Below are 15,566 nucleotides of genomic sequence, written 5' to 3'. Positions count from 1 at the left end.
TGGCTGACCTTTGCTATCTTCTTCCTTTCATTGGGGGAGCCTCTGGCTGAAGCAGCTGCTGGCCCTGCCTAAAGCCTCGCAAGCAGTGGAAGAAGATGGTGAAGGTCAGCTGGGGTGGCAGGATTAGGCAGCAGTAGAGTGCCTGGTGGCCAAAAGGGCAAAAATGGAGGGGGGAAGAGTTGAAGTGCATGCTGCTGTTGTAAATGCAGGTAGGCTACCAAGTGACCAGAGAGAGTTTCTGTTGTACATCAAGTTGAACCCAATTTTACTTCAATTTTTACAGCAGTTGTTTTGAATGAATCAGGTAGTCATTAAGTGAATCCAGTTTTCCCAGTGGGTGTATTTTTGCTGAAAAAGTTTGCAAATCACAATCGTATGATCACCGGATGCTTCAACCAGTTGCCAAATGTCTGAATTGCAATTATGTGACCATGAGTGCCATAAATGCAACTTAAGTCATAAGTCCCTTTTTTTGAGGCATCATAACCTCAAATAGTTATTAAACTAATGGTTGTAAGTCAAGGACTATCTATAGTACTTTCTTAAGCTAGTCTGGATTTCCCAAAACAACAAAGGAAGTTTTGAAATAAACTTACCTATGCATGTCCGCCCATCATCTGAAAACTGATAACCCTCTAAACATTCACATCGGAAAGTCCCTGGCTGATTATTACACACAGCATTACTGCCACACACTGTTGGCTGCTCCTGGCATTCATCTACATCTGAGTAGAAAAGCAGCATTATTATACAACTGCCACTCACAATTCTTTAAAGAAAGAGCATGATATATATCTGTGTTTAGTTTTAGTTCAGCTAAAAGGCAATCTCTGTTTTCCAAACAAAGCTGTTACAACAGAGAGTAGAAGCACCAGTCAAGATATAAGTGATGAAGAATGTAGTATTTGATTTTGTCATATTAGGATATTGATGTGTTTTACTCCATCTGATTCTTACAGCACAGTAATTTAATATCATGACAACATCAAGGTGTGCACAAGAGAAGGTGAGTATTTATTTTTAAACCGAAAGTACCTCAGAAGATTGCAGCTTTGCAGTAGATTAATAAATGGTGGAAGTACATGGCTAATCCATATTTTTCTCCTAGTCACCATGCTATTCAAAATTATCTTCAGATTGCTGTGCAATCATTGTGAAAAATTCTAAACATAAACATAACTCAAGCAGGACAGCAGCAATTCTATACTGCCACCCCTCAGCTCTGATACACAACCTCTCAAGAAAGCATTTTCATTTTCTTAAAACAACAATTGGTGCAATAGCTATTATTGCAAATCACCTTTAGTTTGGCCCTGAGAAACCATGAGCAAAAGTCAAGGCAGTATTAATTGTATGGATTGGCTCAGGTTTCCCCCTTCCCCACCTCTCATTTTTGCAGATGATAGGTAGGAATTGAGTTTTATCTTCAGAATTTTTATTGTGGTTCCCGTTTGGATAGCATTCCTTATGGCTATGGGCAAAGGACCATTTCCAATCGGAACAAAGGATTAAAACTTCTTTCTTGGGTCTACATTCCCAATCTAGGTGTAGTGGGTTTTTTTTAAATCCCAGCAGGAACAGGCCAGATTATACAAATAACCTCTATGTGTATACTTCACATATACTGTAGTTCTGTCCTAATTTGCAGAGCTTCAAAGTAAGCAGAAATGCTGTAAAAAGATATTGTATAGAGTACAATTTGATCATATTGCTATTTTTTGTTGAGGAAATCAAGTGTCTTTCTGTTGGCAGACATATACATGGGGGAAATATACCAGAATTTGTTATGTATAGCAAGTATATAACAAATAGCAAACAGCAAAACATAGATTCTGAAAGTGAATACAGTGATGAAAAATCACATTGATTTTACATGTCCTATTAAAAATAAAATTCTTACCATAACATGTCCGTCCATCTCCCCGGAAACCCACTGAGCATTCACAGGTAAATTGATTGCCTGTTCCTGGACGACAAACTGCATTAATATCACAGCCATGGGTGCCTGTGTAACAAGGATTGCGACTTACATCACCTGAACCATCTGCCAAGAGACCATAGAAGATACTTTTAAAGAAGATTATCTGAAAAAAATAATCTAACTATATCTGTGCTCTTGAAAATGTGGTTTATATTAGCACTGAATGATTTCCATGTCAATAAGATGCCGATGGGTGTAAAATTGGGATAGCATAGTTTATATTCCTCATGTTTGTAAAGACAAACCATGAAAAAAGATACTGAACAGAAGCTCTAAGTTCTTCTAAGCCCGTATATTATTTCTACATATAGAAATTCTAAGCATTTCTCTCAATTCAGAATAACTTTATAATTAAATAAATAAATAAATTTAATAAATAATAACTATGACATAATGGAGTGAATTATAGCTGTATTCAGGGGTGGGATGCAAATGTTTTTGCTATGAGTTCTGTGGGCGTGGCTAGATGGGCGTGGCCATGTGACTGGGTGGGCATATCTTTTTTTTTTTTTGCAGTCCCTCCCTGTGCTCTGTTTTTCTGCCTCCTGGGCCTCAGGGAAGCCTCCTGGGAGGCCGTTTTTGCTCCCAGAAGGCTTCCCTGAGGCCCAGGTTTGCTGTGCAGCCACCCTGCGCTCCCCCATTTTTTGCCTCCTGAACAGCTGATCACCGGGAGGAAAATAAATAAATAAATAAATAAATACCGGTTCAGCCGAACTGTTAACATTTTTTAGTACCGGTTCACTCGAACCAGTAGAATACCCCCACTGGTTGTATTCACAAACAGCATGCTGTATTTCTACTCAATTTTACCTCAGACCAATTTTGTTACCTAACCCTTATGGATGATTTATCAAATGGATTTGAAATCCAGCTTTTAGAATGTGGTCGATCTATATCTGTCTGCCTGTCTGTCCATCCATCCATCTGTCTACCTTCCAGTTATAACTCAGTCTGACTTCTGAACAATTTCAATTATTTTAAAATCCAATCATTTTAATAATAGCATATCACTGTAATCAAATTGTGTTATGCAATGACTTCATAAGTGATCTTAAGCACAGACATCTAATAAATGAGTTATCTTACTTATGAAATTTCATGGTAGAATGTTAACAAATCAGATAGCAAATATTCAGAAAGAAAATATTCTTTAGCTATACCCAAATAGTAAGGTATTTCTCATTTAAGGAAGTAATTCATATGCACTTACATGGCAATAAATCTTACTGAAATCCCTGGAGCTTACTTTAGAGCAGCCGTATATAGGTTTGTATTTATTATTAGTTTTAAAAAACAAATTGCTTTTATGTCTGTTGTTAGAACATCACGAAATCAATAACGCTGTTCATGAATCACCTCATTCTGAAGTGAATATCAGAGAGCAGAAGACAAAACATTCTCCTTTTGAAGGAAGGTTGAATGTTTGGGTTTTCTAACTAACAAAAATATCACTAAAGGAGCAAATAACAACAATTTATGAATGTATATATGAGGGGTGGGTAGTGAATATTTTTCCTCATATTACCAGCACTCAGGGTCATTCATTGTTACTGGATGGCACAGGTAGTTCAAGGCAGGGACAAGAAAATAATTCTTCACTAAAATATATATGGAATTCATTGGCACACAATACAGTGATGGTTACTAGCTTACTTTAAGCAAAGATTTGTGAAACTCATAAAGAATAGAACTGTTAATGGAACTTCTAGGATCAAAGGCAGTCAGAAACTAATTTTAGAAATGAACAGCAGGAGGTTGACTGTGCCTTCAGTTATTACATCCTGGAGATGTTTGATTTGACTCTGTGGGAAGCAGGATGATGGATTAGCAAAAAGAAGGGCTCTTTTATATGGACTGTTGCATCTGAAAATCCACAAATATAAAATCAAAGTCAGGCTTCTATGCAAAGGCAGTAGAAGTAAACCAGGCTAATCATCACCAAACGTACCAATGGGACCAATTGAATTGCTCATTGCATATCGCAAAATCTGCTCCTCTTTGTTATATAACACAAAAACACTGTCCACTGACAGCTGCTGAGTGGCTGAACCAGAATGATGGGAATCATCATGGATGCATTCATCAAACGAAATAGTTTGTCGCCACTGATAAGAAACTGTGTATGTTGGTGATACTCCATTTCTTTCTGGCTCCGTCACAGTATACTCTCTAGTAGAAGAGGATGTGATAACTGAAATATATGAAATAAATTCATATTAATAAAAATTAGCCACACTTGAATATATTTCATTTTACATTACAATATTAAAATATGGCAGAGAATCTAGCTCTACAATGATGGGGCTGACTCTCGATAATTCATTCACAGAAGACTCCAAAAGACATCTTATTCCTACTGACAGAGAAAATGGGTGGGGGGAACTTATTTATTTTCTTGTGCCTCTGCACTCTTTCGTCACATTTCATGCTGCTTTAGAGCTATTTTGCTTCTTCAGAACAGCTTTTCAGACTCAGGGGGGAGGAATGTGAATAACAGAAATTTGTTTCACTGTTTCTTTCTCCACTCTGAATTGAACACTATTTGGGAGGAGGGGTTTCCAATTCATTCCTTCATAAAAAGTTAATATTTATTTTATCTTTTCATATATTTATACAATAGTTTAAGTCAAATCTCAACAATATCAATCAGCTAGTGCTTAATTTATATTCAGTTCACTTTTATTCAACTAAAGATGTTAACTTTGCAGTGTTGAAAAATGCAACTTTTTATATTGCGTAACTAAAGACAACAGCTGACATGTTCAAAATGTTGAACTGGACTAAAGAAAAGCAGCAAATCTCTTGAGACATGTTTCCCAATCTCAGCATCTTTGTGTGGACTTCAGTAGAATCTTCTTAAAACGATCCATTTTTCTCATCAGGTTTCATAATAAGTCAGAAATATTTCCTGTTCCATCACACAATTCAATTTTTGTACCATGTCTTGTTTTGCAATCTTAAATTCCATCCATCAAATGGATGTTTTTGAGACCAAACTCTTAAAATCTATGAAATGGTAAACAACACTGAACAGTTAATCAATTGATTGTAGGTCTAACAGATCTAGATGACAAAAATCTGGACAATTGCTAGCTGTCAGCTAAGAGGCACAGAGAACTCAACACTCTACAGTCATCTAGTGGTCATCTGGATTTTTGAAGCCCGCATCTGGTCAGCCTAACTGGAGTACAAATTGATAAGACTTGAGTACTGAACAATTTCATTACCGAAAGGTAAAGCAAGTTCCACACAATGGATGTTTACATTTCTATATAATAAGAACAATGTGAAGCATCTTTTTTATTGGTAATTATAAATGACCACATAAGGTTTCCTGGAATATAAATTGGGGAAATAAAAAAAATGTAGCTCTAAGCTTTGATTGAAGTTTTCATAATCTCTACAAAGGTTAAAAGTTGAATTGAAAGTGTTAATGAGAGAGAAAGGGAAAATTATTAAATACAAACTGCTGAAATAAACTGTATTTGTGGAGTGTAGTCCTTAGCATGTTCCTCAAAATTCTCAATCAAGGTAATCCCTTATTTTGAGCATATGGCTGGAAACTAATCATTTTGATCAGAATTTTTGTTACCAAATATAAAGGTTGGCTAAATTGGTTGGCTAAAACTGCAATAAATTAGACAACTTCAATGTCTTGCTACAAATCAAACATACATGATACCAAGGATATAATTGTACAGTACACACTCAATTGTGCTAGCCTGCAAATACAATACTTACACACACACACACACACACACACACACATATATATGGAGGGGAAACAATGGAACAAAATACATGTTTCGCAGAGTTGGCAGAAACTGACTTACCTACCACCTTTTTATCTCAGCAACCCCCAAGCTCCCCCAATCCATCAACTCTGCCAAGAATTCTGAAACTAGTAAATGCATGACTAGTTAGGAAAATCTTTGAATTAAAAATGGTTGTCATTAATCAGTATCAGTTATCTCCTTTCTTCAATAGTCCTTAAGAAGTTTCCTGGGGGATAAGCTGAAAGAGCTGCTATGAAGAGGGAAGGGATGAAAAGTTAGCTTTGAACACCCGTATTTTGGATATGTTGATTTGAGTTCCAGCCACTTAATATTAATTAGTTTCATAAATGGTGTGATATACCTCCTTTGATTAAAAAGAGGTCCAGCCTGGAGAGACCAGAGACTGAATAGATGATTTCAACCTGCATTAATAGATTTGGCTGCAAGCTTTCCAAGCAACAAGTCTGAAAATGTAGTTAACGTACCTGAACTAGAAGAGTGATAAAGCTCAGTGTAAGGCTCTATATGGACAGATGAGCCAAATGGGATCTCAGGAACTTTGCCTTCAAGTTCCGTGCTGATTGTAAGATGCCCATGTTCATCAATCCCACTGAACTTCTGCTTGATGATCAGCTTTTCATTGTTGCTGAGAAAGGTAACTTCTGCTTGCCTTGTAAACTCGCCACCTAGAAGATAAATTACATTAGGTTTTATTTATCTGTTAGAAGAGCCACCCTCTATGTTGAAATGTTAACCTTTAGTCTTGGTTCACCTAACCAGCTAAACCTTAAGTGGACTGTTTGCTTTTGGTTTAGTATTAAGTATATACACTAACTGTGATTTTGTTAACAAGCTATAGTTTATATGTCTGAAGTCTAAGAAAATTTAACAATTAAAGAAACCATGTTTTAATATGATTATGGAATCAGATTCTGCCTACGCAACCCATGGTCTATTTTTCTTGCCCATATTTGGAGCCGGCAATCTCGTTTTCTGCTTTTGGTGTCTTCTTGCTTTTATTATTATAATGGCTTGTTGCAAAGTCAGCCAGATGTTTAGACTGGATTTGATATTTTATCCTATAAGGACCTGTTGAGTCCTTCCCATGGACCTGGGATTGGCAGATGCTGTTTGATGTTATTAAAGGTTGTATCAAAGGCTGTAAGCTGTTCCAAAGTAAAACTGTCTTTTGTAATTGATTGGTGGCGATTTTGTCAGTTTCATGGAGTTTAACTAGTGCTCCTGATGTTTTTGGGCTGCACCCAAGATGCCTGTTATTATTGTCAGTATTTTTTTTCTTTCTTTTCACTTTTATTTGCAAGTTTTCATAGTTTATCATTTTTTCTAGTATATGATGATGATGATTATATTTTTATTAATAGTATGGGGGAAATGATGAAAAAAATAGTTTGTGAAAGAAAAAACAGTATATTATGATGTGGTTTTGCTGCTTGTGTTCTTCTGAAAATAGTTATAATGACCTTACAAAGCCTCTTCTGTAGGAATGTAGAAATCATCACAAATATTAAAACATAAATATAATACATAATTTTAAGAACAAATGTTAAAAATTACCAGTAACACTGAATCCATTTTGGTAACCTTCCTGTTCCACGGCAAACATCCATCCAATGATACCCCCAATGGAAGCAAGAGGAAGCAAGGAGAAACCCAAAGTTTCTGGAATTGTGCTAATGGCCGTGTATGCACGCCCATGGTTCATCACAACATATGAGTGGAGGTCAGTATTCTCAAATACAACTGGTATTGGGTTGTTTCCAACAAAGATCCGTCCTTTGACTTTTCCATTGACTCGCTGAGGAGAACCTAGTAAAATGTAACAGGAAAATGTAAGTATTGTATTCCTGTAGTATTGTAAATCTTGGTTAATATGAGAGGGCTCAAGGTTGATACAGCCTTCCATCCTTCTGAAATCAATAAAGTGAGGATACAGATTATTGGGGACACTATGCTGACATTATAAACTGCCCCAAGAGTGTTGTAAAGTACTATGAAGTGGTATATAAGACTAATTGCTATTGCTATTAACCAACAAGCAAGTTGTATTCTTTTAATAACAACTTCAAGAACACCAGAAAAATATGGATTTAATTTCTTTTTCAGATTAACAATTTTAAAAATAATTTTGCATTAATTTGAAATTCTGTAATAGCGAATAACATTTTCTTTAATTGTTTCAGAAAGTTAAGTATTTCAGAGTTCTCTACTATATCCTGGACTGGATATTATACAAGATCTTGCACAGTGTCTAGTCTGCTCTAAAAGAATAACATTTACATTCACCAAAGAAAAGACACTTCAGAAAAATGCTGTGCTATATTTTAGATATTTAATTGGAAATCAACATTTACCTTCAGCTACACATTGCCTGCCATTTCCTTTGTAGCCAACAATACAACTGCAACAAAAGCCACTTGGGTAGTCTTTGCAAACAGCATGAACTGAACACTGATGGCGGTTGTTTGTACAGCTTTGCTGGACATCTGTATTGTAACGGAACACTGTGGAGCAGGGGGAAACACAGATAGAAGACTGGTTGAGCTCACAAAATTTTAAACCAGTTATGGTGTCTTTCATCTCCCCATTTGTTATTTATAAAATGTACAGAATGCAGAACCACATAATATAGGAATATCTTTCTTATTGTAGAGCTAATGTCTCCTGAATTACTATTGGCCACATTTAATTCTCCAGCACCCAAACTCTGCTGGTTGTGAAACAGAATAGAAATTCAGCCCTAGTAGAGCCAAAAGAAACAGACTGATGTCAAGATCCAATTTTACAATTTTTCTCTTATCTGATAGCAAGATGCTTTTTTCATCCCTGGCACCAGACTTTCTCTTGCATTGTTCACAGACTGTCCTCCCTCAGCAGCTGCATCTAGCCTCCATTCTCCAAGCTTTTAAAAATGTTTTGCAATACTTTGAATTGTTAGGTGGTGTTGGTATTTTTTACTATGGATTTTAATCTTCAATATTGCTTCCATTGAGCAATGAGAAATAATCCAAAATTAGTAGACATATGTTTGACATATAATGTGCCTCAACTCTGATATGCATGTCAGGAAAGAAGTATACAAGTTATTCACAGTGCACTATTGAATATTCCAGCTCTCTCCCTCCAGTTAGTTAACAATGCTATTTTCTCTATCTAGTACCAAGATTGCAAAGCTTTTATAAGCTCTACAAGGTAGACTAGGCTAAAAACCAAAACCATATAGGTCAGGAGTACTTTTATGGTGACAGCCTCAGTAACAGAATCTTGCCAGTCTGAATGTCCTTCCCCCTCCTCCACTTTATATTCCTGTGAACTAGAAAGGGGGCTCTCTGAAACATTTACTCAAAGTGGTTTCTTGGAATGGGTTCAAGTATGTCTGATCATTGCCTTGCTAGCGGTTCTTCATCCTGTCCTTCAAAGCTATTTCTTATATCCTGAACAAAGCCTCCCCTGTCCAAGAGGGCAGCCCAACCCCACGTGGGGAGGTGAATCTCCCGGGCCACAGCACAGGATCGGCCCACCCCAGGAGAGCGCCCAGCCGCCATCCCTGCCTGGCACCGAGCAGAGCGCGAAGAGCTTCGCCTAGGACGCCCAGCGCAGCTGACAGGCGGGCCCTCCTGCCTGGAGGCGAAGCTCTGGCCAAGGCAGCGAGCGCCTCCCCGCCGGGCCCTCCGCTCATCCCGCCAGAGCTGCGCCAGAGCTGGGCGAGCTGGGCAGAGCCAGGAAAGCGAGCTGCAGGTGCACGCCTGCCTGCCGAGCGGAAGAGCCGGGCCGACCCGAGCTTGGCTTCCCAAGTCCCTCTAGCCCGACCTCGAGGGGCCACCGGGAGAGGCCGCCCGAGGCAGTGATAGGACCCACCCATCCGTGGACAGGGAGGTGAGGCGACGGCCCGTGCCGCGTCCTCCTCCGAGCTGAGCCCTACCGAGTGAGCACCTCTGCCCGAAGCCCGTGCCGCTGCAACGTTTGGATCTGCCGGTGTGTTTGGAAATGCGTGGGGATGGGGACGGGCTGGGCAAGGGGTGGAAAGGATGGGCGGCTTCGGGCTCTCTCTGCCGGACCCACCAGCCAGGGAAGCAGCACTGCCAACGCCTCGCCTCCCTATCCGCGGACAGATGGGTGCTATCACTGCCTTGGGCGGCCTCTCCCGGTGGCCCTTCAGGGTCTGGCTGGAGGGACTTGGGAAGCCAAGCTCGGGTCGGCCTGGCTCTTTCGCTTGGCAGGCAGGCACACACCTGTGGCTTGCTTTCCCGGCTCTGTCCAGCCTGCCCGGCTCCGGTGAGGCCCTGGCGGGATAAGCGGAGGGCCCGGTGGGGAGGCGCTTGCTGCCTTGGCCAGAGCTCCACCGCCAGGCAGGAGGGCCTGCCTGTCAGCTGCACTGGGCGGCCCAGGCGAAGTTCTTCGCACTCTGCCTGGCGCCAGGCAGGGATGGTGGCTGGGCCCTTCTCCCGGGGTGGGCCGATCCTGTGCTGTGGCCTCTACACGTGGGGTTGGGCTGCCCTCTCAGGATGGGAAGGCTTTGTTGTAGTAGGGTGTCATTTTTAAAAGAATGGGCTTTGCCTGCGAACGATGCCCGGGAAGACGGCGACAGGAGCGCCTGAGCGCCTGAAGCTCCGCTGGGCTCTGGTTGCAGGGAGGAGCCCTGGCCAGCCCCATGTGGCTGCGCCAAACGCTGTGGCCTTGCTCCAAACGCCGCGGCGACACGGGGAGAAGGGAAAGCAATGGTGGCAGAAGGTCTCCTGATACAAAGTGTCCCACCAACACTGAAGTCAACACAGGCAGCACCATATCCGGGTGTGCAGCACAGTACTTGGTGACAGTAGGGAGGTCGGTGGCAAGGCATGGCTGCCTGTGGGGTGCTCCTAACAGCAAGCCCCCCGCCATCTCCCCCATGTCTCATGTTTAATATAGGCCTTAATTTGGGGGGAGGGGCTTAATTTCATTTTATGCCTATAAAACATGCTGGGACTTCCTATTGGGGGAGGCTGTATTGTTGGAGGAGCATGGTAGTAAAGGCAGCTCACATAGGAGACATCAACAACATGCAAGTGAGGGCTTTTTTATATGATGCAAAGTTAGCAGGTGAATGACATATGCTTTGAGACTTGTAATACTTCCTATGCCCATGCGTATTTAGAAACGGTTGGGGGGAAATTACTTCATATCTGTTGTTCATCATACAATGGATACTCTGTAAATAAATACTTTTATATCTCATGAAACAGCTTATAGAACTGTATTTATGAAAGATAATCAAAAGAGATTTTGCTAGGTGAACTTACCAATTCCAGTTTCATCATCTTCTTCTACTTCAATAATCTGAGTGTGCTGGTTGGGAAATTGATGGATTGGAAACCGTAGAGGTGGATTTTTCCCTGTTGGGAGTGGAAGTTTAACTGGAGGCTGATCAGTTAAAGTTTGGTATGGAAGCTGAAAATTATCTTCTATTGCTGGCTCAGGTAAGCTGTATCCAGTCTGAAAATTATCTCCTCTGTCAGAAACATCATAGGAGACTTCTGGATGGCTTACTTCAATGGGATCTTGGTGAAGAATGGAAGGGTGTAGGGTCACTTCCTGGAATTGCTCATAGTCATTGTATTCTACACTGGCAGGAGACTGAGTAGCTTTGGCCGATAGGATGTCATTTGAGCCACCAATCTCAAATGCCCAAACTCCAGGTTGTCCCAAATTGCTGGCCCTAAAAACCAAAAAACCAAAACAAAAACTAACTATACATTAACCAAAGTATGCTCAAGCATTGTATTTTTTTTATATTTTAAAGAATTAAGTTCCACATCACAAATTACAAATATAGCTGGGGTAAGATAATCCTCATGAATTGCTTTGTTCAACTCTAAATGGGGAGTCTGATGGTAAAATTTATTGGACAAGACTAAATAATATTTAAAGGGGTATTACTTATGAACTTAGAAAAAGTAAATATACACATACAGTATACACAAATATACAGAGCACACCAGAGACCTGAATTTTTGAGAGATAGGAAATCCATTTCTGTTTAATGTATATTTTTATTTCAGAATCATGCCTTTCAAGCTGCAGAATAAAAGTTGGAAACTTACAACTGTTATCCTATTTCTTGGAACTGGTGTTGTCTGAGGAAGATCAACTGAAGTTCCTAGGAAGATGGTGAGCATTTGGACTGGCAAATGTTATAAGCCTTTCTCTCTTTGAATAAGAAAAACTATCAATTTGCATTGCTTTATTATTTAAAAAAATCCTAGTAGTGCATAAAGTTTTTAACTAAATATATTTTGTTTTCTTGTAACTTTTATCCCAATAAACGTGCATAAGGTCCACACTGGCACTTACTATAGCAACTCGCTGCTTCAGGTGGGGTCTGAATACATCCTTGCAGTTTCCAATATGAAATGCTACTCACATGTTATTAACTTTGAACACGTTCTGTAACTTCTAAGTAATGTATGTAAGAACATCTAATATGTTCACACACACTGATGCCACCATATCTCTTCTTACTCTATCCTCTTTTTGTCTTAAGTGTCCATTAGGCTATTTTTAAAAAAAGAAACCTGCCTCTTACATTAGGAAAAAGATTAGGCACATTATAAATTCATAGCTATATCTCCACTTACAATTTCTGAGTCCTTCATGTTATACAACTTAAAAGAGTAAAATTTTATTCATAGAAGTACACTCTCAAGATTTATAGAATTACTAGGAAATAGAAAATTATTTTGGAAAAAATAATGAAAACCACATACATGCACAGGTTCCTTAGGATCTCTTCATCGTTAGCAATTATATTGTATGATCCAGCTTTTTCCCATAAGAAGTAAGATATAGAAGGTTGACTAAAGCCAACAGTTGCTGGAACAACTGTGTTATCATTTTTGGAATGTGTACTATAGAACTGCAAACCATCCTCTGGATAAAGGAAAATCGCATAGGAACTAGAATCAGAAGACACTAAAACAGCCTGGAATGTGTTTCTCTGTAGGAAGATTTAAATTTCATTTGAAAAAAAGTTAAAAAAAATAACAGTTAAACACGTGAATGATATACATTTCATAAAACAAGCCAGCTTGTTAATTATCTATTGCAGAAGACAATAAGCTTATCCAACTAAGCATGCTCAAGCTCCACTGAATTTCAAGTTCCCAGAATCCTAGTAGCATGAAATTCCATATTCCCATGCAGGCTTTAAATTCTGGGAGTTTCTGAAAGTTCCAAGTTTTAAGAAAATTCTGGAATACAGAATCAATACTTTAAAGAAAGAAAACCAGAAAATAGAATTTTTATAAGAAACATTAAATTATTCATGCCAAAGCAAGTTTGTCCCTAAGCACTGAATATCACAAAGTCATATAATTCAGAAATGAACAAACTCCCTTTCATAAGTTATTATTTATTAAATTGTTTTATTCTACTTCCAAAATATCTCAAAGCAATAAAGAAATAATAAACATTATTCAAATGCAAAAATAAAATTGTAATTAAAATTAAATCAATTAAAACACATTTAGAAGAAGAGAGCCTTGTTTCCTGGAGATATGTATAAAATTCCACTTTAAGGCTGTACTCCTAAATCTATTTGCTAGGAAGATAAAACCAGGTGGTTTCAGTAGGAATTAATCCTCAATAAACATGCACAGAATCATCTACAGCAGGGGTGTCCAACCTTGGCAACTTTAAGACTTGTGGACTTCAACTCCCAGAGTTCCTCAGCCAGCTGGCTGAGGAACTCTGGGAGTTGAAGTCCACAAGTCTTAAAGTTGCCAAGGTTGGACACCCCTGATCTACAGTTTCAGCATTAAAAAATGCAGTCATTGAATGAATTTTTTTCAGTGGTAGGCTGTCAACTGCTTACCTTCACTTGTAAAGTAGCATCTTGACTAGATCCTACATAAGGAGCCACAGAATCCCAGGTCACAATGACAACACTCTCTGGATCAAAGGTAGTATTTGGAAAGCCCCTTTTGATGTACTTGGCAGCAAGTTGGAGGGTCTCAGGGGAAGAATCTTTCCTGTAATATACATTTCCACGTCCACCTGTAGTATCCAAGTCCGCATAAAAGGGAGCAAGACCTCCAAAACTAAGAGGAAATTGACCAAGATAGTCGTCTTCTCTTAATGGCCTACTCACTGCTATGATGCCATTAGTAAGAACCTAGTTAAAATAAAAAGTATGTGTTGCAAATGCTCAGATATAATGCAATCAAACAATGCTTACTTTTACCATTTTGAAAATATTAAAAAAATCTCAGAAAATTGTGCATTTGCCTATCTGAATAATAGGCAGATTGTGTATTTTCCAAAATGGAGGAATCACCCATTGGTGCTGGAGCACTCAAGAAAATCCAAGATACAATCTAAAACCATCACAGCACTGCCAGAGCTTTAACTTGAATATTGAATTGAATTGAATTGAATAGAATAGAATAGAACAGAATAGAATTCTTTATTGGCCAAGTGTGATTGGACACACAAGGAATTTGTCTTTGATGCATATGCTGTCAGTGTACATAAAGAAAAAATAAAATATATTCATCAAGAATCATAAGATACAACTGTGATAGTCATAGGATACTAATAAGCAATCAAATCATACTAGGAAACAATAAAAACAATATAAGTTGTAAAGATACAAGCAACATGGATATAGCCATAAGTGGGAAGAGATGTGCACTAATAAGGATGAGAAGAATAGTAATACAGTCTTAGTTAATTTGACAGTGTTGTGGGAATTAGTTGTTTAGCAGAGTGATACAATCGTTACTGAAACTTAAGGCCATAATACTGCATTTTGCTGTAACTCAAACAACATTCTTTTTATCATTTAGCTTGATGACGGAGTCAAAAACATTTGTACAGCTTAATTTATTCTCCAGGTTGGCCTAAAGATATAAGGTTGTCATAATATGGATTTTTTTAATGTAGTTGATATTTTTTTTTGTATGATATTATCTTGAATAGCAATTTCACTTATAGCATTAAATGTATAGAGCAGTCAGGAAATATATAACTAGACTCAAATAATAGAAACCAATATGAATCTACTGCAAATCAAATTAATACAAATTAATGTTGTAAAACAACTGCAATTAAGGGTACATTTTAATAATTGTATTCTGCAAAGTTCAGCATTGATCTGATCAGAGTGTAACTATAGCTCTTTTCAGATATAACAGAATTCTGAGCCTTTAGTGCAGGGGTGTCAAACTCGATTTAATTGACGGCCACATCATGCTTGTGTTTGACTTGGGGGGGCAGGGGTGGCATGGTCAGGGTGGGTGTAGCCAACTCAATGTCACTTGTGTCGGGGGCACCTGTGGTGGCCCGAGCACTCTGCCAGCAAAAACGGGCTCTCGAGCTCTGTTTTTGACTGTGACGGCCCTCCTGCAACCTTCTGCCAGCAAAAACAGAGCTCAGGAGGGTCACGTGTGGCCGCCCCGAGCTGTTTTCACTGGCAGAAGCCCCACAGGCCAGATCTAAGCACCCCGTGGGCCAGATCTAGCCCCTGGGCCTTGAGTTTGACACCTCTGCTTTAGTGGATATGAAATATGTTTGAGGGAAACATTCATTTCAGAGGACTTTTGTACCAACCTATAAGTTGATTTGTGTAGTTTAGAGCAGTGATCCCCAACCTTTTTATGCCGCTGCCCGGCACCGGCATCAGCTGGCATCGCGGTCTGCAGATTGTTAAGGCCGCTTCTTGATGAAAAGTGCTTCCGGTAAGCTTTCTACCCGGAAAAGCTCACCGAAGCACTTTTCATCAAAAAAGATGGCGTGCCCAGCAAAACAGCTGCCCG

At 39.2% G+C, this 15,566-nt stretch overlaps 1 protein-coding gene across 1 annotated transcript in view; it reads right to left on the bottom strand.

The window, feature by feature from the left end:
* Window positions 1-15,566, bottom strand: part of NID1 (nidogen 1) — a 59,290-nt gene that overhangs the window by 33,080 nt on the left and 10,644 nt on the right. The window contains exons 2-10 of the mRNA XM_087967621.1: window positions 13,625-13,924; window positions 12,519-12,748; window positions 11,055-11,470; window positions 8,130-8,279; window positions 7,333-7,584; window positions 6,243-6,443; window positions 3,930-4,172; window positions 1,901-2,044; window positions 597-725 (exon numbers count right to left, since the gene is read on the bottom strand). Of these exons, the coding sequence (XP_087823747.1) occupies window positions 597-725; window positions 1,901-2,044; window positions 3,930-4,172; window positions 6,243-6,443; window positions 7,333-7,584; window positions 8,130-8,279; window positions 11,055-11,470; window positions 12,519-12,748; window positions 13,625-13,924 (2,065 nt within the window). The remainder of the gene's footprint in view (window positions 1-596; window positions 726-1,900; window positions 2,045-3,929; window positions 4,173-6,242; window positions 6,444-7,332; window positions 7,585-8,129; window positions 8,280-11,054; window positions 11,471-12,518; window positions 12,749-13,624; window positions 13,925-15,566) is intronic.

The sequence above is a fragment of the Notechis scutatus genome, chromosome 1 (assembly GCF_049901735.1).
Source record: "Notechis scutatus isolate UNSWTSFEM ecotype Mainland chromosome 1, rNotScu1.2, whole genome shotgun sequence".
Classification (NCBI taxonomy): Eukaryota; Metazoa; Chordata; class Lepidosauria; order Squamata; family Elapidae; genus Notechis; species Notechis scutatus.
The sequence above is the reverse complement of the archived record's forward strand: the minus strand, read 5'-3'. Positions and strand labels throughout refer to the sequence as shown.